General features: G+C 41.0%; 1 protein-coding gene across 12 annotated transcripts in view; it reads left to right on the forward strand.

Moving 5' to 3' along the window:
* Positions 1–25993, forward strand: part of LOC117898913 (low-density lipoprotein receptor) — a 50714-nt gene that overhangs the window by 16218 nt on the left and 8503 nt on the right. For 2 of the 12 annotated variants that reach the window (XM_034808604.1, XM_034808602.1), the window contains exons 4-9: positions 13023–13142; positions 17292–17414; positions 17828–18054; positions 19277–20683; positions 20745–20943; positions 21575–21676. In XM_034808604.1, coding sequence (XP_034664495.1) covers positions 13023–13142; positions 17292–17414; positions 17828–18054; positions 19277–20683; positions 20745–20943; positions 21575–21676 — 2178 coding nt within the window. Of the gene's footprint in view, positions 1–937; positions 1044–4164; positions 4421–13022; positions 13143–13239; positions 13357–17291; positions 17415–17827; positions 18055–19276; positions 20684–20744; positions 20944–21574; positions 21677–25993 lie in introns of those variants that run through there. The other 10 variants (XM_034808605.1, XM_034808606.1, XM_034808611.1 and 7 more) reach the window with 9 other exon arrangements.

The raw sequence follows: 25993 nt of genomic DNA on the forward strand, positions 1-25993 counted from the left end.
CGTAAAGGTGTTCAGTCTATTATATTATGTGGTTTGCATTTTCGTTGGAAATTTTACCAAAAAAATGCCCCAAAACAAGTTGAATTATTTCGAAAATGTTTACTTTTTTCAATTAAATTGTTTTAAATGTTATTTGGTATTTTCAGAAATTAATATTTCAATGCAATATAATACATATAATTTTCCCTTTAAAAATGTTCAACAATTGTCATCAAATTCCATTCCAAAGAATTGTCTGACGAAAGCAGAATAAATCCCTAAGCTTCTGTGGAAATGCTCTAGCACTCTAATCTTTACAAAATGCATTGAAAATTTAGCTAAACAATTGCGACTCGGAAAGCGGGAAAAAATTGTAGTGGACTGTAGACTGTACGGAGAACTCTTGAGAACTGCGTCGTGCACTATATGTGTAAAAGGGGGGGAATCGGCTTAAACTTGACCCACAATAAAGTGAGCAAAAGGAGCTAACAAAAATTCATCCGGAACTTAACAAGCGGCGAGAGACTGGGTCAAAGCAAACCTTATCAGCCGATTCACGACACAATACAAAAACAATACTTGTGTACTCACCAGATTTATGTGCCGCCACTTTAAGCACTTTAGATTAATTATTTTTATAAAGAAACAGCCTATTAACACTAGTGACTCTGTGCTTACTTTGGGATTTTTGATTTGTTTTGACAAATCGAAATCTAATTGCGCACAAACTGCACCCGGAGATAGCATGGGGAACATGGGGGTTTCCTGCGAGCATAGGAGCCCTCCGCTTCGCTCAGACTCAGACTAGCACTCACTCCGAGGCTCAGGCTAGCACTCACTCAGTGGCTCAGTGTGTGCAAGCTTTGAGTGTTTGCCAAAATGTGAGTAAGACTCTTATCAAAAATGCCGAGCGCAAGCTTCCCGCTCGGTGGATGCTGGCTGCCCACAGTGGTGGCTGTGGCTGCGGCTATGGATGCTTCTGCTGGGTTTCCATCGTGTCAGATGTGCCACCAAAGCCACGGGGACAGAACTCAGTCAGTTTCGGACTCTGCGCACAAGAGGACGTGAGTGTGTGTTGTGGGTTCTGCCAGGATAACTGCGAGAACGGAAGTTATTTTGAACCAAGCAAATATCGTTTGAAAAACTACAAATTTATTTAAGAAGTGACAAGTGTATAAAAATTGAAAAACAGAGTGAAATGCACACAAAAATATTTGCATCATTATAAAATAAAAATAAATAAATTAAATAAATAATTTGTAAGGCACGCAGCTGTTTTTGGCCAGCAAAAAAAAAAAAAAAAATCAATGGCAGATCCAATTTTGGCAGACAAACGTTGAAAGACAAACTGAAACCAGTTTTTGGTGGCGTCGCACAGGCGGCAGCATCCAAGCAGCAGCAGCAGCAGCAGTAGCTTTCCCTCCCCTCTCCCACGGCACAAATGCGGAAGCTTTTCCTGTGTGCGTTTTGGATTTTCCGTTTTTTTACGCTTCTGCGCGTTACCTTTGATTACAGCTTTCATCTAGTGTCCCGCTCTTTCATTCTGTCTGCACTAATCTGCTTCTGCTCTTCTCTCGCTGTGTCTCTCTCTTTCTCTCTCTCTTAGCTGTTCTCTTTATGTCCTGTCCTGGCCTGTCATAAAATGGTTTTGATTTTGTGTGGACTTTTGGCTTTTGTTTTGGATGTTTTGGATGAACTTGACACCGTTTTGAATTACATTTCTTCAGCCGGATCCATGGCCACAGGGAATCGCAGTTATTGTTCACACCTGTCCTGTAATGTCCTGTAGAGTCCCTCGAGTGCAAACATTAATCCGTTATAATTGTTAATTACATTTATCAGTTTTCATTTGAAATGCCCATAAATCCTGTTGACATGTCAAAGTGCAAAAATTACAATTAAATGTAAACAGTCAACGGGGTAGTTTTTTTTCTCTTCTTACCAGACTTAAAACACCATTAACCATTTTCCACATGGGGATTATGAAAAGACTGGCTTAATTAAAGCAATAAACGTGAGGAATGCTAACAAAGAAATGTCTCAATCACGCCGGAAACAAAGAGAGCATTAAATAAAAAATATAACTATCAACCAGAAATCTAGATTGAAACAAACACATTATAGTGTTATAATTTATTCGCAAAAATATTTAAATATTTCATAAAAGATGAGAAAATCATTTCAAAAATGTTTAATAAGTGCAGTATAAACAGTATACCCTATTTACTCTTCGAGTACCGGGTATAAAAACGAATATTAAAAATTCGAAATATAAAAGAATACTTGAATAAAACTGATAATTAAAAATGTATACTCTATTAATTTTATATTAACTTAATGACAGAACTTTTTTTTTTAGAAGTTCCAAATTGGTATTTTTATACCCGGTACTCGAAGAGTAAATAGGGTATATTGTATTTGTGCGAATAACGGTTGTATGTAACGCACAGAAGGAAACGTCTCCGACCCCATAAAGTATATATATTCTTGATCAGCATCAATAGCCGAGTCGATTGAGCCATGTCTGTCTGTCCGTCCGTCCGTCCGCCCGTCCGTCCGCCCGTCCGTCCGCCCGTCCGTCCGTCCCTCTTGTTTGTCGGCTAGTTCTCAGAGACTATAAGAGCTAGAGCCACCAAATTTTGCATCCAGACTGCTGTATGCTCACACTAAAATCAGTGTATTTCAAAAATGAGCCCCGCCCTCTTCCGCCTCCGCATAGATTTAACCATATCTATCAGATCACCAAATTGGCATCCGATTGGATCATTATTATAGCCACAATGAAGAAATTAATTTGCAGTGGCTAAACCCACCCCTTCCCGCAGCTTATATTTGTTGTTTACACATTCTCTCATTCACACTCTGCTTCGCGCAGTTTGTGGCCTCTGTCTCTGGCACGTCTCTGCTCCTGCCGCCACTCTGCCGCGTCTCTACCGCGTTTCTGCCCTGACTCTGCAGTCTGACAGATGAAGAAAAAATGTATTATAACCGCTAAGGTGCAGATGTAGTACTGAGTGCCGGGTATAAAAGTTGTGACGCGTAAGAAGAGTCTCACACGTCCCTTCTCGTTTGTTAATGTTTTTTTCAGAGGTAGCGGTTCGTTTTTTCACATTCTTTAAGTATCTTAGATCTGGTTGACAAGAACATTGCTATTCTAAAAAGTCAATTGATGCATCACTTAGTGATTTTAGTTTACCGTTTGTGAAATATTAATCTTTGAATTGAAAAAAGTAGACTTTTCAGCGGTATTTTTAGCAACATTTTGACTTTAAAAATTAAATAAAATTTATATCCCGTGTCTCTTATTTTTTTGTATACAGGTGCATTAATTCGTCGTCGTTTAATATATTACTCATTAAATCTATGTCGACACGGCTGAGCTAAAATTGGCAGTTAGTTTTGGAGTTTTTTCTGGCTTCAGTACTCGGGGAAAAAAACAAAACTAAACTAAATTTAAGGGTTTGGAGGTTGGTCAATTTAGCTAAGCCGACTCTTCATTGATTTTAATGAGCAAAACATTAAACGACGCCAAACTATTGCACCTGTACACAAAAAAAATACGAAGGACACAGGAAATACTTTTTCTCGACTTTTCTTGCGTTTTAAAAGTCAAATTTAAAAGTTCACCAGACGGTGAATTAAATTTTTAGCTTCATCAGTTAGTTATTCAGAATGGAAAAGCTCATTACAACCAGATGTAATAAGACACTTAAGCTACGTGAGAAAAAGAAGAGCTACCTCTAAAAATAGACTTACAAAAAAATACAAATTTTTTTAAATTATAAAAAAAATATCATCAGATCATATCTAAGCCCCATATCTTTCAGAAAAAGTTGGTTCTTTGAGGGAAAATCGTGTCGGGTAGTTAAAAAAACAATGTAAGATATTTCTTAAAGTTTGCATTACAAAGTAAATTATATGATTAAAAAAAAAAATAAAAAAATATCTTCCAGTAACCATAAATAAGATCTGCACATTAAAATACATTACAAAAATGAACAACTTTTCACGCGCAAAAATTGTGATTTACTACTTGTGCCTAGTTTTGAGCTTATCCTTCTCCCAAAGCTGCTGCTGCAGAGAACTCTTATGATTATGATAATAATGAAGGGTATCTTCCAGCTGTTATATGTATTTGCTTGCCAACCACTTGACTGCCATTTAAAATAATTACAGTTACAATTAAGATTGCTCTCCGGGAAAGAGACAAAAGTTCGACCAGAAAACCGGGATAAACAGTGATTTAATTGAATAATTCAGCCGTGCATTTAGGCTAGAACATTATCATATTACCAAATATAGCAGGGGATACCACGGCACAAAATAACCAACATGGGACCAATACGAAGCAACATCCTGAGCTGCTCTTTCCTGCTGCTCATCACCGGATTTTTACCGCGAGCCCATCTCCAACCGACGACCACGACTTTCACCGCAACGGGTATGACCATTCTACGGGCTGGGGGGTATTAACAAAGACAACAAAGACAAATCTATAAAAAGAATCCGCTTGCATGTGTGAGCCAAGCCAAGCGACGTTTTTCGACACGAAAATATTTTCCAGAGAGTTTTTCTTCTTTGAAAATTATTTTCCGATCGACGAGTTGGCATGATGCACGCTGAATACCCTACTGACATTTACTCGCAGGTGAAGTCATGTATAAATTATTTTAATATGTTTCGAATATATTCTATAATACAAAAAATATCATTCATCTAAAGTATATTCTAAATAAGGGGGTTTTTAGTATAGGGTGCAAACGTCTTCCGAAAGTGCTTAGACTCACAACCTATACATGCAGATCTAGAATACGATTGCACAAATACATTTGTCGCGAGCCTGTAACTAGCGCTAGAGCCAGGCAGAAAAATTCGTGTGCAAAATAAATCGTATGGCGTTACTCATCTTGGTACTACATTGTCTTTGGATTTAGTATGGGAAGGGGATGATAGTTTCCTAGAAAGGTAATCATTCAAAATCTGATTAGAAAGAGCCAAAGTTCTGTATACATACACACATATGCACAAATGTACATATTTGAGATTAATCATTTTAAGACGAGTTATTTTCAGTTTTCTGGAATGGAAAAATTTTTGTATGTGTTCTGTACTGTACCTTTGTTTTGCAAAAGAATTATAACTTTATATTTTTTTCTTCGAAATACAAAGTATCTCAGACAATTAATTTTCTAACGCATTCTAATTCCCTAACAGCATCTATGCATGTGTCATAATGCTTTAGGAATGCTTTGTTTAAAAATATTAAAAACTTCTAAGCTTTCTTAAAAAGCTTCCTCCACAAAACATTGAACTTGAACAATTGTAATTATCAAATGAACATACTACAATATACTATAAAAAAGCTACTGCTTCATATCTTGTTGTATTCTTATGAAAATTGTTTGGCTACTCACACGAGGAACATTAATCTGGCTTCTATATAAAACGAGAATAAATGCGAGTAGTTGGAGGCACAATAAAGCAGAGCAGAGAAAGAGACTCATCTCCTGAGGAATTTTGCAGATAAGACAAACAATCCCGAGCACGTTAACCACTTTAAATGTATTTCAATTTACTGTTATTGTCTGTATGTTTATATGTATGGGCGTGGTGTACACTATGTATAACGATGGCTGTTGGAAAAAAAAGGCAGCAAAATAGTATCCCATCGATTGGAAAGGCAGCGAAAAAAGTCAGTAAATAAAAAATAACTTATAGGCAACTAATCGAAGCAGAGCCATTAACAACAAAACAAGGCTAAGGGTATAGAGTATAGGTTAGGATAGGAGTTATAGCAGGCAGATCAACCATAGAGCTACGTTAAGTTTCCTCCCGGCAGGACGCGCGTTGCGCATCCGTCGCGTAAACAGCCAAGAGACAAAAGGCAATGGCGACCCAGAGACATCGGCAGAGACGCTGTCAGACTTTTAAGCAGAATTCTGCCACATGCGTGGGGATACACATTTCTATATATATACATATATAAATGCTAGTGTTCGATATCGAGAGAGCACAGCGCGGATAAATATTCATGAAGCTCATTCGTTTAGGAGTAAGGAGCGGCAGACAGCTGATAAGCCGGCCTGCCCCACACAGAAAAAATAAAACGAATAAATATATCACAGTTCTATATATGTACATTTGTACATGACTCTATACATACATATGTGCATACATTCAAATATATTTTCGGGGATTTTGCAAGCAGCGTCGACTGGCAGACCTTAGATAACTTGAAGACACAGCCCTGGTCTTTGTCCCTCTCTGTAAGCCGTAAATTACACTACTAGACAAAATCAAACTTTTTTTCCTCAAGGAACCAAACCGACTTTTTCAGATAGATATTGGGCAGTTACATTTTTGTATGAATTGTGTTCTTTTTTCTATTGCAGTACTTGGAGGGTTGCGTGCCCAAATGACAGAGAATTTCTGGCTTCAATCACTTACCAAATAGTATGGTAGACTCTCAACTTAGGGCAAGCGAAACGTCACCGCTATATGTGCGTCTTGGAGTCCCAGTCCTCTGCCGGGGCCCCAGTATTAGTGCGTGTAGAACACGCAGCTAGAAGCCCCAGCTACATGTGTATTAGTGCGTGTAGAGCTATACTATTTGGTTAGTGCTTCAATACTCGAAAAATACTGAAACTCAAAAAATTCCTAAAATATGGTGGTATATAATGGAAAAATACGGGTTTTTATTTAGTTTTTAGGATTGGTCAAGCATTCATAGCTCAGTCGTATCTCCATAGATTTTGATAAGCAATACCTTAAACGACGCCGAATGAAGCTTTTTTCGACTTTTTCCGACTTTTAAAAAACAAAATTTAATAAAATATGCGTTACAAAAATCCACATTTTTGCATTTCCAAGCTTAATAAAAAGTGTTTTAGCTGCATCAATGAGTTTTTCAGATAAACAAAGTTCTTTACAATCAGATCTAAGATACTTAAGTTATGTGCAAAAAAACAAACCGCTACATCTGAAAAAAAAACTTTTAAAAGAATACCACAATTAAAAAAATCTTCAAAGAAAAAGTTGTCATCAGACCATTTGTATGCCCCATATCTTTCATAAAAAGTGGGTTTCGTTCCTTGAGATAAAATCGTGTCTGGTAGTGTTATATGTACATATGCCTCTAATATTTAAGCGCAGCAATCCAAAGATGTTGCTGCTATTCCGCTAAAATATAAAATTGTTTTACAAATAAATTGTCAAAGCATTTGAAATCCACTTTCCAATTGGTAGCCATATCGCGGCCATTTGTTGCACTATACGACATATAAAATGGATGTTTGTTGTCCTCAAAAAAAGAAAAACGGAAATATAAAAATTATTTGTCCCTCATTAGAAGCAGCCTTAATCATTGCGCCATTGCAGTCGCTGCTGACCTGCTCTTTTAATGATTTATGATGCAGAACCCTCAGGAAAAAGATCCCTCATCTCATACTATATTGAAATAGTTCCTCAAGGATTTCCTGGGACATAACACTTCGGTGGAGTCGGTCGGTACCACGGCTTCAATAAAGTGAAAAAGGTGGCATAAACAACAAGCGGCGAGCCTTTTTTTATGATACTTGTGAAACCCGCTGTGTGCTGAAGCAGATACATACTTCTCTAAACAAGAACACAAGAACAGCAACAACAACAAGGAAAAACGAGAAAAAATACCAGAATAAATAAAAAAGGGAAAACAATTGTAAACAATGAAAAACGAGTAAGGACGCTTCGTAGGCGTCCCAACAACTCAGTCAGTATATATTTATGTTTGTATGTACATTTACAAGTACATATGTACATATGTATATAGGTATGCATGTAACCTGTATGTAATAAACATGTATGTACATAGGCATGTACGTATGTATGTAAAATTTTGTTTTTTTCGAATTTTAAATATTAAGTCTTTAGTTCTCAAAATTTCTGAGTACTATCCGACAAACAAGACGGACAGTGAAAACTCTCGGACAGCTCTCAAAGTCTCTGAGTACTAGCCGAAAAACAAGACGGACAGGCGGACGGATAGACGGACAGACAGGCATGGCTAAATCGACTCGGCTATTGATTCTTATCGAGAATATATATACGTTATGGAGTCAGAAACGTTTCCTTCTGTGCTTTACATACATCTACTTTCGTGCAAAAATTCAATATACCCTTTTTACTCTTCGAGCACCGGGTATAAATAAGGAAAATCCCCTTAACTTTGGCACAAATTTTTCATTTATTTATTGAGACGAGACACAGGAAAAAAGGACCTAAGGCGGTGGTGGCAGGGCAAGGGAGTCTGAGATGAGGGTCTGAGTCCGGCTCCGAGTGGCGTGTCTTGTCAGCCAAAAGTACAATTTCGCTGTTCCAAACGCGCCATCCGCTCCGTCCCCGTGTTTAAGTGAATCGGACAATTCAATTTATGCGGAAAATGACAGACAAACTTTATTAGGGAAGGAAAGTTGCCCACCCACTGAAAGAAATTGTCAGTCAAAAGTCAATAAAATTCGATATTTAATTTCTTTCTGATTTTGCTTGCCTGTATCTGCAGGATATATCAAATGTTTCATTAACAAAATATTAACATTTTTATTGCCAGCAAAAGAAGCCATAAATGTGCATCGATTGCTGCACGCAAATATTTATATTTATCGGTTTTTATGTGATGCCTTGATACTCCTCGAACTATGATTTCTGCTCGTATGCAAATGTTAACCTTAATTGAACAGAATGTGTAACTCCCCGCAAGAAAGAGAAAAGCCTAGAGGGGATTGTAGTTTGGAAAATGGCATATATCAGAAAAGTTTAAATGCGACAAATCGATGAATACCCGCAGAAACCTTCTTTCGTGCATGTTCGTGGACACTTTATGGCTGGAGAAGACTTTTTTCTAGCACCAAGCTTTTTGTCCTGTAAACGAGCTCGGGGAGGGGGCCTCCACAGCTTCCGAGCACCCCTCCTTTTGGTGGCTTCGATGGTACAGCGGGGAGTCGCATTGTTCCTCCTTAAAACTTTGTCGAGGCTCTCTGCCGAAAAGTTTACCTTGTATTTGCACAAGTTTTTTGGGGGAGCGGGGTGTGAGTTGACTTTGTCACTTTTGCTGTCTGCAGGAAGCCTTATGACGCAGGGGGAGTTGTCGTATCAGTTATTGATAGTGCCTAAAATGCGCCTCCCACACTGTGGTGGGAGGCACGTTTATTATAACCGTGCAGAAAGGTGTCTGGGGACTGTACTGTGTGTAAATCCCAATGGCGACAAGGACCTTTAAATGAATTGCATAATCTCAGGCGTCTGTCTCGCCCCTAGTCCCAGTGACACTCCAGAGTTGATGCTCCTTCTGTCCTGTTGTTGCTGCTCCTGCCCTCCTGCTACTCCTGCAGACTGTATATAATGAAGTTTGCATCTCTGCCGGTTGGTGGCAAGTGGCAAACCAGCTGTGGCAAAAAAGTGTATATGCATACACATACATGTGCAAGCATGTGCACATTCGAATCCGAAAAATTGTTGCAAGAATACTCCGCGTCTCATGTGCAAAAATGTATGAGCAACATAAAGAAAAGTAATAGAAATGCAGAACGGATTGCCTGCGAAGACTGTTTGCTTATGCATTATGTTCTTGGGTTTGTGCTCGAAAAATGTGACACACAGAAGGAATCGTTTCCGACCCTGTAAAGCAGGGCTCGGCACCCATACAATTAACGAGCCGTTTTTGCGTTTGTGTGAGAAGACGCACGCAAAACGGAACATTTCACAATATTGGTATTGGTACGAATCACTGCAATACGCGTGTCCGTGAGTTCAGCGCAGCAGCAGCGCCTTGTCCCGCACCCATGGGATAGGGCCGTGCCGAGCCCTGCTGTAAAGTATATTTATTCTTGATCAGCTCAGCTCCCTACCGCCCCCACAAAAGGTCGAAAATCAGCGTCAATTCATTTGCAGTGGCATCCCCCACCCTTCCAACAATTTTGCTTCTACCTGCTTGTTGTTGTCATTCTTTCTCGCTCGCACACTCTGCCTCGTGCAACTAAAAGGGCTTGTTGGTGTGAGCTCTGATGTAGATGTAGATGACAGTTGTTGAAAGCATTTAAAATGTAAAATTCGAAATTAAAATACGGACTGACGGACAGACGGACGGACAGACAGACATGGCTCTATCGACTCGGCTATTGATGCTGATCAAGGATATGTATACTTTATGGGGTCGGAAACGTTTCCTTCTATGCGTTACATATGTACATCCATTATTCCGTACAAATACAATATACCCTATTTACTCTTCGAGTACCGGGTATAAAAAATCAAAACGTTTCATATTTATGTACATATATCTGTACATACGTACATTCATATGTATGTATCACACTAAATTTACATACATATGAATGTACATATGTATGTACATACAGACTTACATATGTACATATTCATATACTGGCTGAGTACCGGGTATAAGTTGTGATGCGTACGAAGCGTCGTACAAAGTTCCAACTCGTTTTCATCTATAGGTGCTGCTCCTGCTAATTAAGACCAGAACAAACGAGAAGGGACGTGTGAGACGCTTCTTACGCGTCACAACTTTTTTACCCGGCACTCAGTACTACATCTGCAACTTTGCGGTTATTTGTCAAATTTTACATTTTTTCTTCATCTGTCATCTACATCAACAACACTACACGCTCCTTTAGCTCGCCACCCTCCCCTAGAGACACACACTGCAGAGTCGCGGCAGAGGCAGAGGCAGAGACGTGTCAGGTGCAGAGGCCATAAACAGCGCGAAGCAGAGTGTGAATGCTGCGGGACGGGGTGGGTTTGGCTACTGCAAATTAATTTCTTCATTGTGGCTATAATAATGATCCAATCGTATCCCAATTTGGTGATCTGATAGATATGGTCATTCCCTACGGAATGGCGTTCTGCTATCTTCAAAATTGTAGATTTGGTAGGTTCTCGCTCTTTTGCGGAGGCGGAAGGGGGCGTGGCTCATTTTTGAAATACACTTGTAACAGTGTGAGCATACAGAAGTCTGGATGCAAAATTTGGTGGCTCTAGCTCTTATAGTCTCTGAGTACTAGGCTCTGATATCTATCAGATCACCAAATTGGGATAAGATTGGATCATTATTATAGACACAATGAAGAAATTAATTTGCAGTGGCCAAACCCACCCCGTCCCGCAGCATTCACACTCTGCTTCGCGCTTTTTATGGCCTCTGCCCCTGACACGTCTCTGCCTCTGCCTCTGCCGCGACTCTGCAGTGTGTGTCTCTAGGGGAGGGTGGCGAGCTAAAGGAGCGTGTAGTGTTGTTGATGTAGATGACAGATGAAGAAAAAATGTAAAATTTGACAAATAACCGCAAAGTTGCAGATGTAGTACTGAGTGCCGGGTATAAAAGTTGTGACGCGTAAGAAGCGTCTCACATGTCCCTTCTCGTTTTTTTTTTTGAGCCGTCTTTCAATTTTTATTTAAGATCTGTCTTTTAGGCAGACAATTATTAAATTTCCTCTCTGGGTACTTGGCAATCTCATTTCAGTTATCATTATTAGCAATTATCATTACTAGCATTTGAACCGCTGACGTTTGTTCGGTTCGGTTGTGGCAGCCAGATGAGAACTTAACGCTCAGCACCATGGCTTGTGCCAAGTAGATAGATAGTAAGTCGATTGAAAGAGAGATTAAACAGATTGAAAGAAGCAATTTAAGCGCTTCCGTAACCAAATGTTTTTAGAATATTTCTTTGATATTCATTAAATAGCTAAGCCCCAGACGAATTATAAGCTATAGTTTTGCCATCTTTTACTTCCTTTTCTTGTGTTAAATACCTAGTTAAACATGGCGCTGTGGAATGTTTTTACCCATTTCCCGGTATTTCCCAAGTCACCAGAACGTAAAACGTGATGCGCATTTCTCGCACTGCGGCGGCACCGTCTGCCTCCCTTGGGTTTTGGCTTTGGTATTGTCTTTGGTTTGGGGGCTCTTTGGCTTTGACTTTTGGGTTACAGTTTGTGTTTTCTCGGGAAGGATTGTGGAACAGTGAACGTTCAAGTTAATGGGGAACGACGGACGCGCAGTCTGAAGCCTGCAGGAAACTTTTCCCCTGGTGGGAATTGGAGATGGAGTCCTGGGACTGTGACTGCGTCTCTTAAAGCGTCGACGAATGCAAATGCAAATGACTTTGAGAGAAATTCGCTTGAAATAAGCGCTTAATTGTCTGCACTTTAGCGCGGCTCACAAAAGGTGCAACTGTGTTGGAAAATGTGGCCTTTGTTGCAGGCCCAATTTCCCTTTAGAAATTCCCTTTTTACCTGTTAATTGCACTTCAATCACTCAGAAGCCAGCAACAAATTGTCGTTTTGCCGGAAAGCAAAGAGTGTAAGGATACTTTGGAAAGCCTTTTAAATAAATATTCTGGTCATATGTAAAATACCAATAAAATAATGGGGAGGGTGAAACTATAACAGAAAATGAGGAAGAGCATGTAGTGTGAGGCTCTGGGGGAGGGGGGCGAGCTAACAGAGCGTGTTGGCGGGAGAAGTGGTGTAGATGTAGATGACAGATGCAGAAAAAATTTATTAAATATAAAATGAAAAAATTTTAAAAAATTATAGGGGATATACTAGTATCACACTAGGGTTACATAAATACATACATTTGAATGTAGGTACATTGTACATACGTATGTACATGAGTACATACATATGTACATAAATATATACTGAGTTAGTACCGGGTATAGGCACAAGCCATGGTGCCTTGAACAAACATCAGTGGTTCAAATGCTAGTAATTATAATTACATAACAGCATAACAGCCTAAGCAGGCTTGCTGGGCTTAGGATTTTCGGACTCAACAACCGATAAAGATAACTGAAATAAGATTGCCGAGTACCCAAAAAGAGAGGAAATTTAATAATTGTTTGCAAAGGACAGATCTTAAATAAAGTTAAAACAAGGCTTAAAAAAAAAAAAGTACCGGGTATAAAAGATGTGACGCGTACAAAGCGTCTTTACAAACCTTCCTCCTCATTAATATGTATTTCTTCGTATTTTTTTTCGCTGCAGAATCAACTTGCAACGCGGACCAATTCCGCTGCGGCAATGGCAACTGTATTCCACAGAAATGGGTCTGCGATCATGAGGCTGACTGTACCGATGGTACCGATGAGTTTCTACCACTTTGCAGTAAGTACTATTATCCCTTAGACGTAACTGTAGTTAATTTTTAACAAAAGTGTTGCAACGAATAATTGCTGAAATTTCCCCCTTGTTGCAAGAGCAGTAACTCTGTGCCAGCCACATGAGGTGATGTGTTCGAATATGGAGCAGTGTATATCACGCGGTTGGCTCTGCGATGGCGACTTCGATTGCCGGGACAGGTCTGATGAGCAGGATTGTAGTAAGCAGACGTCACATTTGCATACTAAGAGGAGGATTTGCCTTTGGCCCATCACTAAACCAAAAGAAACAAAAAAGAAATTTAATCGAAATTAAACCATGAATCATGAACCATAAACCATGATCCATATACCGTTTTCTGACTGCCTTTATGACTGGACAGTGAGGGTGGGACTGAAAACTCTGAGTTTGAGGCTGAGACTGAGCCTGATTTTCTCCTTAGCCATTAAAATTAACATAATTTTTGATGGACAATATCGCGACGTGACCATCAGCGGAACTAATTTGTATTTATGCATCCATTTTACTGCTGCTTTTGTGCCTTTTCTTGCGTAGTTGTTCCTTCAATTCATACTCCCAGTTTCCCACCCATAAAATTACACTCCACAGCAACTTGTTTACCGGTTTATTTTCTGTGACACATTCGCCTAACTATGTGAAAAGAAATTCCAAAAACTTCAGAGAGCCAGAATGTCAGCGGCAAAAATGTTTTTTTTATGTTTGAAGGAGCATTTCGGAATTGTAATTGAAAAAAATGATGCGATTTTTATGTTGTTAGCCTTGATGGAAATAAAAACTGGTAATCAAAAAGTGGGAGGGCAAGGGCAGGAGCCAAATTGAGCCTGAGGTTTTATATGGAGTTGAGCTGCTCAGGATGTGAAGGTTACAGGATATACATAAAAATATATGTATATGTACATTGGTGTGTGTGTGTGTGTTTTTTTCACGACCTTTATGAGCTTTAAAATTGTTATCAAACCTTGTTGACATTCCAGCTTTTATCCCTACACCCTTGGCCCCTCTTCGCTCTACCCATAATCCGTCCTGCGCCCTGTCAACCCATCGGCCTTGTTGATTCTAATTGAAGTTACTTTTGGTCAGGCAAAGGTTCAGGAAAATCGGTGGACATATAGCCTCGATTTGTATGCTCTTGCAGAGCTTTGACAACCAAATATGATCTGGTTCGTGAAGCAATTTTGCAGCTTAAAAAAAGGCATCCTTCGCCGCAATGCAAATGTCTAACTTAATAGGTGGGGAAATAAGATTCATTCAATGCCCTTGTTTTGCTATTTAATACCATTTAACACTCAACTTTGACACTTCATAACTTTGTTTGCCATTCTGGGTCGCAAAACTTGCCTCTCAAGTCGGACCAATGACGCGACGGCAAACTGCATAATAAACAAAACAAATTTCAAATACTATATACGCTATGGCCTCAGATAACAAGAAAATGCTATTGAATACAATACGAAACTTATGTGCCTGTGTGTGTGTGTGTGTATGTATAGACCAAGGCACCATGGAATTGGATCTGTAGTCCGAACCTTAAGAGAGCTTACCACCATTAAGTTAGCTGCTATTTATCAGAGCTCTTAGATAGCGAGATGCATGCACTGTTAATACGAAAAATATTTCTTGCAATGTTGAAATAGTATAAAATATAAAATTAAGTTCATTTTTTTTACTTTTATACCCTGTAGTCAAGGAGTAAATAGTGCGTATTGTATTTGTGTTCGAAAAATGTAAGAGACAGAAGAAGGAGAGGTTTTCGACCCTATTATTTATATACATATATTCTTGATCAGCATCAATAGTCGAGTCGATATACACGTCGCATGGTCAATATGCTGACGTTATAACGGTTATAACGTTATATGACGGTAGCGTTCGCGGCTGCATTGCTTTATATTGCAATTGGAAGGTGTCACCTTCTCGATGTAATTGCTTATATGTTTATGTAGCAATTTGCCGTTAGGGTGGTGCCAAATAAGCTTAAGCTAAACACTCTGCACGAGTACACTACATTACAGTTTGATCAAATAAAATAAAAATATAGATTCAATTTTGATCTTAAGAAAAGACGTTGAATACCTTCCTCTCAAAAAAAAAAGTGGTTGAATTCCCCATAGAGCATGGTCCATTCTTGGTGACTCTCTCCCACAACAGGAAATTGATTTTGCCACGGCTTACTAAAGCTGAAGCTGAAGCACTGTCCTTGTCCGTGTCCCCCAACGCCATACGAGTGAAGAGGACTCAGCCAACTAAAAGTACTGATTCTGGTCCCAAGCAGGAAATTAAGCCCTGGTGACCGAGCAATGTGAAATTTAATGATGCCATCAATTGTGACAGCAAAATTATAGTGGATAATTGAAAGTTTTGTGACAGATAAAAAAGAGGAGGGGCTAATGAGAAAAAAGAGTAAGAAGTTAAGCTTATATTAAATTTAATGTATTAATAGAAAATCAGTCGGAATGCTTAAAGTTAATGAAATAATTGCGCGAGAATTTCCAAGAATGTTTTTTATATCCCATTTGTTATATTAATAACAGCATGCACCAATACATAACTGCAAAATTGTGTGTCCAATTCTAAATAAAATAATTGACAAGCATTAAAGCATTCTACGAAAGTTTATGCTACTGTGTGTGACATTCTTGGAAATTTCTTTATTGTACAAACAAATTCAAAAAGCTGGTCACCGTAAATTCAAATTAAAGGCATATCACGCATACGACGATTTGTGCATGCCAAGCAAGCAACAACAAAAAATATAGTATATGGGAGTACATTCATATGTATATCTACATAGAAGAAAATAATAATGAATTAATTTATTTTCAACGATGTCAGAAATGTTCCTCATGGATGTGCACGTGTAAACGGTAAGCAAATAGACAGTAAGACAAGATCTGAGAGGAATCTGAATCAGAAATGAAGAGACCGAAAGAGAGAGGTAGAGAGGGAGCATAAAAGGTAGAAGAAACACCAAAAAGCATATTCAATATGTGCTGGCCCCCGGTCGTAAGATTTTATTGCTCCAACGCGCGCACAGAGGCACACAGGAGCGGTACACAAACAGACAGCGTAACGTACATAATCATATCAGAGGAAAATCCTACATTGCCACATGAGCTACTTTCGCGCACGCATGCAGACACATGGGAAGACACACACACAGAGGCAGAGAGACACATATAAACAAGGACACACGCAGAGACACAAACACACACACAGAGACAAAGAACTTTCATTTCACGCGCCGGATGGTAGGCCCAAAAAAAAGACCCAAAAAATTCCGCCAATGAAAGAAAGTACGAGTCAGAAACACACTTAAGAAGAACTGGCATACTAATTCGCATTAAGGGTTAAACACAAGTGTTTTTATGCTCATCTCTATATGTTTGTGTGAGCGTGAATGTATTTGTCAACGTGTGTGTGCGGGAGTGTGTATTTGCGTGCGCGTCTGCGTTTGGGAGTGTTGTCAGCTTTATTAAACGTCCGTGTGACTCTTGGGCTTGTGAAAAACTTCAATGCAAGTTTCAGAGACGAGTGCGAGCGGGAGGAGCTGTGTTTGTGTGTATCTGGTGTGGTTCTGCTGTGTGTAGATTGTGTGTGGGTGTGGTGTGTTCTCTGAGCTCTTGGTGTCTGCGATAATTGCTTTAATGCATACGCATGTGTGCGTTTTAACTTTATGGAGTGTTGGCTGATAATGTCTTAATTACTGCCTAGATAAAATGCCAACTGTTTATCCCTGAATGGTTTCTCATGGTCCTCTCTCCCTACTGCTGTACGTTGCTATGTGTCTACTGACATGACAACTATGTTTATTACTTTGCCTTCCATCGGGGTGTCCCTCTGCAGCCGCTTATAAACTTAATTACAAGACAAAACTTGGGTGCCTACTTAAAGGATGTCTTCTGTAGCCCCACATTGGGCGAAGGATAATGCAAAGATAAACCTAAAATTTAGAAATGGAGAGAACGAAGTGTCCTTGATGGCTGTGCTTTGTACCATCAGGACATCAGTAAGTAGGCTACTTTGCAGGCAATATCAGAAACCAAAACCTTATCCCGTAAGGAGGTTACTTTTTCGGTTATTTTTCTTCCTTAATAAGCATTCACAACTATTTTTTTACATATTTTGTTTTTACAGCGCGAAAGACTTGCTCACCGGAGCAGTTTCAGTGCAAATCTGGCGAGGGTTTGTGCATACCCCTGTCATGGATGTGTGATCAGAACAAGGATTGCGACGATGGCAGCGATGAGGCGCAGTGCAGTAAGCCAGTCTTGCCCTTCCCTCTTAAAAATGTGTTTTTCTGTCTCTGTTTTGGTGTTGGTGAAATTTATTTATTGGTTTTTCTGTTGCTGCTTTATTATATTCCACCCCCTGCTTTATGGTATTCCTCCTTTCCTTATGTATTCCCGTCCTTCCTATATATTATTCCCCCTGCTATCTGTTTCCTCTGTTGACACACATTTGTATTCCTCTGCAAGTTCTATAACTCCTCCTCTTTTGCTTAGTTTATTGGCAGTTTTTATAATGGTGTTGGTTTATGTTGCATTCCATTTTACATACCTGTGGGGTACATACATACATACATATATCACTTCACTAATCAGCCTGTAAATCCTCCACATCCAAACCCCCTTAAGATATCCAGCTAATCCCCTAATCCGAACTCCCTGCAGATGCCACCTGCCGCTCGGATGAGTTCACCTGCGCCGGTGGCGACTGCATTCAGAGCCGCTGGAAATGCGACGGTGATCACGACTGCATGGACGGCTCCGATGAGCTCAACTGCCCCGCCAAAGGCAAGTGCCCCGAGGAGGCGTTCACCTGCGATAGCGGTGATTGCATCAGCAAGCGTTGGGTGTGTGACGGCGACTATGACTGCAAGGATCACAGCGATGAGAAGGTGAGAGAGCAAGTCTGGCCACGAAAATTGATACAAGCAAAAAACACCACACACATGTGAAAAAGTAGCTGTAAAACAACCCTCCGCGCATATAAAAAAATATATAAATATAAATGTATATTTACGAGTATATGTATGTATAAATTATGCAGAACGCGAGCATTATTCAAAACAGGCAACCAGACGACCAGCAGGATGAGGACAACAACGACGACGACAACGATTCGACAAACTGCTGCCCATAAACATTTATGTGTATGACGCATAGCTTTCGTTGTCGGTTGTGCAGCGCCAAAGTTGCATAGCAACCAACATGAAAAATTGGGTAAAACGCAAACTATCAGAAAATAGCAGGACAAAAAGCCGAATATTGTTTGCCCTAACGGGAAGGAGATCAAAAACACTGTGTGCCCTTACGTAAAAGATGGAGGGAATTTTCGAAGAGACATTTGATGTTCCTTGAGGACTTTTTGTTACTTTATAATTCAATTTTTGACAGAGTTTTTTTAGACTTTAGTCGGATATTTATTGAAATCAGCTTGGCATTTTATTTAAAACACCAGCTGTTCATATCTTAAAAAAAGAAAACATCAAATAAACAAAACCATAAACGACACGCACAAAAATATAGATGAAGATTTAGAGTACTATCAACAATAATTTTCCAATTATACAACTTTTTTTGAAAACTGCTCAAATTAATATAGAAATTTATTCAATAAATTTAAATTCTTAGACCTTCTCTTCTCTTCTTTTTGCTCTTGATTTCAATTTAGTAATTTTTTGTCAGGCTTTTTTTCAGTTCTTCGAAAAAGTACGATTTTATCGAGAAGTGTTATAAAAGCTTATAAAAGCCATCAGACATTATTTTTACCCTGTATTGTATGAAAATGTGAAAAATGTTGCTTGCAGCTCCAAACATATGTAAGTGCACCATGTATGTACATATATCCACACATGCACATATTTACACCGCATATGTATGTACATATGTATAAGAATACATGTGGGTGTGTTGGTTGTGATTGTTAGCTAGTGAGTTTGTGTGTGTGGCAGCTTGAATATTTGGCTGGCACCTAACGGGAAAAGAAAAAGAAAAACTCTCGCAGTGTGTAGTAAAAGTTAAGTTCCTTCATCCGGAGATTTCCACCCCCGAGCAGCCACAAAAATTCAACCACCTCGAACCTCCTCTCATCCCCTCTCTGTCTATGTCTCCTTGTAGCAAAACTGCAGCATTGATCCAGGACTCTTGATGGGTTTCTGCCAACCGCACGAGTTCTCGTGCAAGGATCGCATCACCTGCCTGCACCGCACCTGGGTGTGCGACGGGGATGTCGACTGTCCCGGCGGCGATGACGAAGATCCAGTCAACTGCCAGAACGTGACCTGCAGGCCGGATCAGTTCCAATGCGGTGATCACAGCTGCATCGCCGGACACCTCAACTGCAATGGACAGAGAGACTGCGCGGATGGCAGCGACGAGCGGAACTGCAGCATGGGCACACCCTCGAGGGAGTGCAATGCCACCAGCGAATTCAACTGCGGTGGAGGACAGTGCATAGCACTGGACAAAGTGTGTGATAGGCGCAAGGACTGCCCCGATGGCGAAGACGAGCCGGCAGGCAAGTGTGGCGTGAATGAGTGTGCCGCCAAGAATGGCGGGTGCATGCACCAGTGTGTCGATCTGGTGGTGGGCTACAAGTGCGAGTGCCGAAAGGGATACAAATTGTCCGGGGATAAGCGCAGCTGTGTGGACATTAACGAATGCGAGAACCCGGGCGTGTGCTCCCAGTTGTGCAGCAACGAGATTGGGGGATTCAAGTGCGAATGCGAGGCGGGATACATGCGGGACCCGCACAATCACACTCGTTGCAAGGCGGGCGAGGGACATGCGTCCCTGCTTCTGGCGAGACGTCACGATATACGGAAGATCGCCCTCGATCACATGGAAATGACGTCGATCGTAAATAGCACAAAGTCGGCGACGGCACTTGACTTTGTGTTCCGCACGGGAATGATCTTCTGGAGCGACGTGACGACGCAGAGCATCTACAAGGCGCCCATTGACGAGGGAAACGAGAAGACGGTGGTGCTGAAACAGTCGTCAGTGACATCGGATGGACTGGCAGTGGACTGGATCTACAACCACGTGTACTACACGGACACGCACAAGTGCACCATCGAGCTGACCAATTTTGATGGCAACATGGGCAAGGTGCTCATTGAGGATGCGCTGGACATACCGCGCTCCATCGCCCTCGATCCCATCGAGGGCTGGATGTACTGGTCCGACTGGGGCGCCTCCCCGCGCATCGAGCGCGCCGGCATGGATGGCAGCCACCGCACCACCATAATCAGCTACGATGTCAAGTGGCCCAACGGCATCACCCTGGACCTGGTGCGCAAACGCATCTACTGGGTGGATGGCAAGCTGAATGTCATCTCTTCGGCCAACTACGATGGCTCCCAACGGCGCCAGATTCTCTACTCCACCGAGTACCTGCGGCATCCCTTCTCCATCACCACATTCGAGGACTACATATACTGGAGCGACTGGGACAAGCAGACCGTCTTCAAGGCTAATAAGTTCACGGGCGAGGGCGTGGAACCCATCACAGCTGTACACATGGTGAGCCTCCTGTTTGTTGCTTCTATGTTCCTTCTTTTAACTCTTCTCTCTTCTCGTTTAGCTTCAGAATCCCATGGTGATCCATGTGTATCATCCGTACCGACAGCCCGATGGCATCAATCACTGCCAGTCCGTGAATGGCCACTGCTCCCATCTCTGCCTGCCCGCACCGAGGATCAACGAGCGCAGTCCGCGAATCTCTTGCGCCTGTCCCACGGGTCTCAGGCTGATGGCCGATGGTCTCATGTGCGTCGAAGATCGTAAGTAACCATTTTGCCTCGGTTCTTTGTAGTTCTCTGTAGGGGTAGAAATGCATTTTGAATTGCATTGGATGATCCTGCATATTGTCTGTCTGCCTCAATGCACTATGGACAATTTTACCACTTTTTCTGGCCAAACCACATTTTTTTAAATTATCTTAGATTGTATATTTTTAACAGCGATGTATCCGAAAAACATTGATCTTCAAAGTTATGTAGACCAAAATTTAACAGAGCCTACCATCGTTGTCTTTGAAGAGGCTTACAAAGTGTCTAACAAACCCAGGAACCATACTTAAAGCTTAAAGCGTATTTATTGTAAAGAAATCAATTCTTTTTCATATTCACCTCATCTTTTTTTGCGCGTTTTTGCCACAAAAAGAGGTCTAGTTCCCCATAGTGCAATAACTGTGCTTTGTGGTGGAGTTGGTCAACACCGACACTCACGTACGCACACGCACACACAGACAGCTACATATACAGCAACGGCATGCACCCTGGTTGCGGTTGCGGGTACTGCGTTCGAAGATATTAAGCGACCCTTTGTGTTTCCTGAATTCATTGAATTTTATGCTCTCATTTATTCCCTTTTATGAAATTAACTTTAAACCCCGAATTCCTGGCCCTACAGTGCGTGTGAAAAGTGTGCGTCCCACTGGACGCAGCAGGACGAAAAACGTTTCCGCTGCAACCACAACGAAACAGCCTCAAGAAGTGCACGCGATAGTGCCGGGTATGAGATAGTTTTTGCTGCGTTTTATAGTAATGGTGGAGGTGTACTGTTAGACTAACGATTATATGTACTGGGCTTAAGCTATGGAGAGTCCCGTCTTCATCCTTATCTCACTATTTCTTCAGTGGAATTTTTTAAATATAATTTAAATGCTTCATCTGGTGTTGGATTGTGCCCTGTTGCCCATTCCATGTGCCCCATTCGTTCTTGTCTTTGTCTCTTGTGTGTTTAAATACCTGCTTTATGTTCATAAATGGTCATTGGCCATGTGTCAATGTCATTTGTACCTTGCGACCTGTCTTTAAATGTCATGGCACATCTCTTTTATCAGCACCCACCTGCACAGCCCCATCATCATCATCATAAATCAACATCAATGAAATCGACGTAATCACTCAAAATGCAAAGACATACGTTTTCCCTGTTCCACTTAGCCCATTCCTACCCATACTCCTATCCGCATCCCGTACACATGCAAAATGCGAACGTAAAACATAAATATCGGGTTCCACCCAGCGACCAAAAACCGCAAAAGGGAAGCATTGGTGACATGTTTAATGGCAGCAACAGCTACAACATCGATGCCCTAGTCCTCCAACCAGATGGGAAATGCTTAAGCGGGCAGGACCTGAACCCAGGAGCCGTACAAATTTCACAATTTCTCTATGCAATTTGCGAGCTTCTCTGTCAGCGCTGATGCTGATTCCCGATGCCTGATGCGGATGCGGATAGCAAATGATGAACGACTGACAACCGCAAGGGTTGGTGGGTGTGGGGGCGGGGGTTGTAGAGACAAGCTCAACATGGACAGACAGACAAGCGGGAGAGTCGTCGCGACGAAAGCAAATCGTCATGAAATATATATAAGCAACACGAACAGATATTGCACCCAAAAGGATCCAACAGACTGCAGACACATCAGAAACTCTCCTCCCTGCGTCAGAATATGGCGGGAGCATTGGCAAATAGTTTAGTTTTGAATTCGTCATCTACATTCACATCATCATCGCTGGATATCATCCTCATCATCATATTCATCGTGAGAGATACCGTCCTAATTGGCACTGTCAACACCTCCCAACTGCAGAAGCTTTTGCCGAGCGTAGAAATATTTGCGTTTGGCTGTGTAAGAAAATGAATTACTCCCATCAGGTCTGCGGTTTATCCCTAAAAATATTTGCACCCAGCCCCGAAACACTTTTCCACACATTTGATTTGTCAGCTCCACTCTATCTCTTTCGCTGTTTGTTAAAGATTCCTTTGTGCTGTGTCCCTGTGTTCTGCTGTGTTCCATATCTCTAGTCTAGTAATATCTCGTCCCGCATCCATTTCTCGTTTCGCTTGTTGCTATTGATTCAAATTAGAGAGTCTCGATTTGCCGCAGCTAAATGCCATATCATTATTTTTATTAAACGCTCTTTTTGGGCTGCCTCACGTCCTCCACTTTGATCAATTGAACGGATGCAACAAATGGAGGCAGCCTCGTAAATCAGAACGACACACGACAGGCCCTCATGAAAGCTGATACTTTTTCCATGTATACCAATATTAAATGTTGGTTGCTGTTTTAGGCAGACATAAATATGGCTAATACAGGGTGCAGACTGCGTTGTACATACGTGTACAAACAAAAACATTTAGAAACATCATACATATGTTTTACGTATGTACATATGTACATACATATTTGATGGGATTTTTTAAATGTTTTTATACCCGGTACTCGAAGAGTAAATGGGATATATTTATTTGTGGTCGAAAAATGTAACAGACAGAAGAAAACGTTTCTTGATCAGCATCAATAGCCGATTCGATTAAGCCATGTCTGTCTATCTATTCATGCCTCTCTCTCAGCGACCAAATTTTGTGTGAGGACTCATGGGATATCACACTGAATCAAGCTTGTTTCAAAATTTCGCCCCGCTCCCTTTCGCCTCCACAAAATGGCGAAAATCTCCCACAGCCACATCTCCCTCTCTTAAAGATAAGAGAAAAGTAAAAGCGCACTTCCGTAGAGAATAGCCATATCTATCAGATCTGTTAATAGGGATCAGATTGGATGCTTTAATAGCTAGACTGGTACTTATAACCGGTACTCGAAGAGTAAATAGGGTATATTATATTTGTGCACAAATGAATGTATGTAACGCACAAAAGCAAACGTTTCCGTCCCCATAAAGAATATATATTCTTGATCTGCATCATTAGCCGAGTCTGTATAGCCATGTCTGTCTGTCCGTCTATCCGTCTTGCTTGTCGGCTGGTTCTCAGAGACTCTTAGAGCTAGAGACACCAAATTTTGAGAAATTATGAAGATGTAGATGACAGATGAAGAAAAAATTTAAAATTAAAAAAAACCGCTAAGGTACAGATTAGTACTGAGTACCGGGTAAAAAAGTTGTGACGCGTAAGAAGCGTCTCACATGTCCCTTCTCGTTTTTTTTTCTTCTATGCGTTTGCCGGAAACGTTTTCGATGCTTTAATTTCGGCCTTCCAAAAGCATGAAAGAAGAGGTATGTTGGCCTTCGAAAAAAACCCGAACGGTCGGGAAGCTGTTCGGGTTACATTTACACTTTCTTGGCGAAAAAAGATGAATGAAAGAACTCTTATTTTGGGGAATCGGTTCTACATAGTCTACCAGGAAGGGTTACAAGATCGATTATTTTTCGCAACCACTTCTAAACGGCCCGAGTGGGAAGGTTACAATACATACATACATATGAATGTATGTCCATTGTCCATACATATGTGCATATACACATATACTGACTGGGTCCGAGTATAAATGTTGTGACGCGTACGAAGCGTCTCAAAAACGTTCCAACTCGTTTTATGTACGTTTTCTTAAAAAAGAGTTATCAGGATATTGGCAATCTCTCTCTCTGGCTTAGCAAGAAAGTGTGGGCTCTCATGGAGAGTGAGAACTCTCTTTTACAGGCAAAACATATAGACAGAGAGAGATAGCCAAGACTTAGAATTCCTTGCACCATGGCAACTCAAACTTAAAGTGAGCAGCTTAAATAGGTAAAAAATACTCGATGTGTTCCGTCCAGAAGCCTAATTACTACAGTTAAAAATATATGAAAAGACATGGTGGAAGAAAAATTGAGAGGAGGGGTAGTGGAAAACGCATACCAGCTCGGGCGGACATGCGAAGTATGATGCCAATGCGACGGTCTTAAGCTAAGTTAAAGAAGGAAAAAAAGGCTAAAAAGCTCGCCGAAGCGCGAGCAAGCAAATAACTATAAACTAGTTAAGGACTATTTCAATTAGATGACCCAACCAGTCCTTGACGATGGCCAGTACCAGCAACAGACAAGGCACCAGCCTCAGACCAGCACCAGTCCCAGCCCAGTCCCTGACATGCCCTGTCCTGCCAATGATGATGACGACGCCCATCCACCATAACTGCAATTTCAATTAGCGGTTTGTGCTACTTTTTCTATGGCCAACTTTGGCTACTTCAAATTGCTTAATTAAGCGCAGGCAAAGTTTCGCAAATACCCCAGAGAAAGGCAGGACAACAGACAGAAAGACAAACAGAAAGACAGACAGATGGACACGCAGATGGGGGAGATAGAGCGCACCCGGAGACCATAAACTTTTAACCGTCGAAGTAACGACTGCGTTTTTAATAGGCAGAGAATACCACATAAAATGAAATCCAGGACGCATAGATGGGGCGCCCGCTACAGTCACCAACAACAGCAGCTGCCAATGCTGCCACTGCTGCCAATGCTGCCACTGCCTGTCCTTGCCATCGTGCAACATTTTATGACTTTTATTTGTCTGCACTTTTGTCACTCTCCGGCAATTGTTATTGTCCTACGCCTCGAACTTTACTGCATATTGCCTTCAGGGGGATGCGTGTGTAGTGTCCAATATAGACAACATGGCACAGCACACCATTTTTGACTTTCTTTTTATTTGCCTAAAAAGTTTGCCACATATATTTTGGTTTGTTTTATCTAATCTCTTAGCAAAAAAGCAGAACCCCACCTCCGATCAGGTGAAGGAACATATTTTATGCGTTTATATTTCATTTTTGGAGACTCGCAGCCATTTTGTCGTTCTTGTTATGGCACATCCCTTGAGTGGGTAGCGGGGGTTTCGGGGCTAAGCTCCTGCCATGCGTTAAACCCGAGTTGGAGTTTTAAAATAAATATAACGAGAAGGGACGTGTGAGACGCTTCTTACGCGTCATAACTTTTATACCCGGCACTCAGTACTATGTACATCTGCACCTTAGCAGTTATTTGTCAAATTTTACATTTTTTCTTCATCTGTCATCTACATAGCTAAAGGAGCGTGGTGATC

The sequence above is a fragment of the Drosophila subobscura genome, chromosome O (assembly GCF_008121235.1).
Source record: "Drosophila subobscura isolate 14011-0131.10 chromosome O, UCBerk_Dsub_1.0, whole genome shotgun sequence".
Taxonomy (NCBI): Eukaryota; Metazoa; Arthropoda; class Insecta; order Diptera; family Drosophilidae; genus Drosophila; species Drosophila subobscura.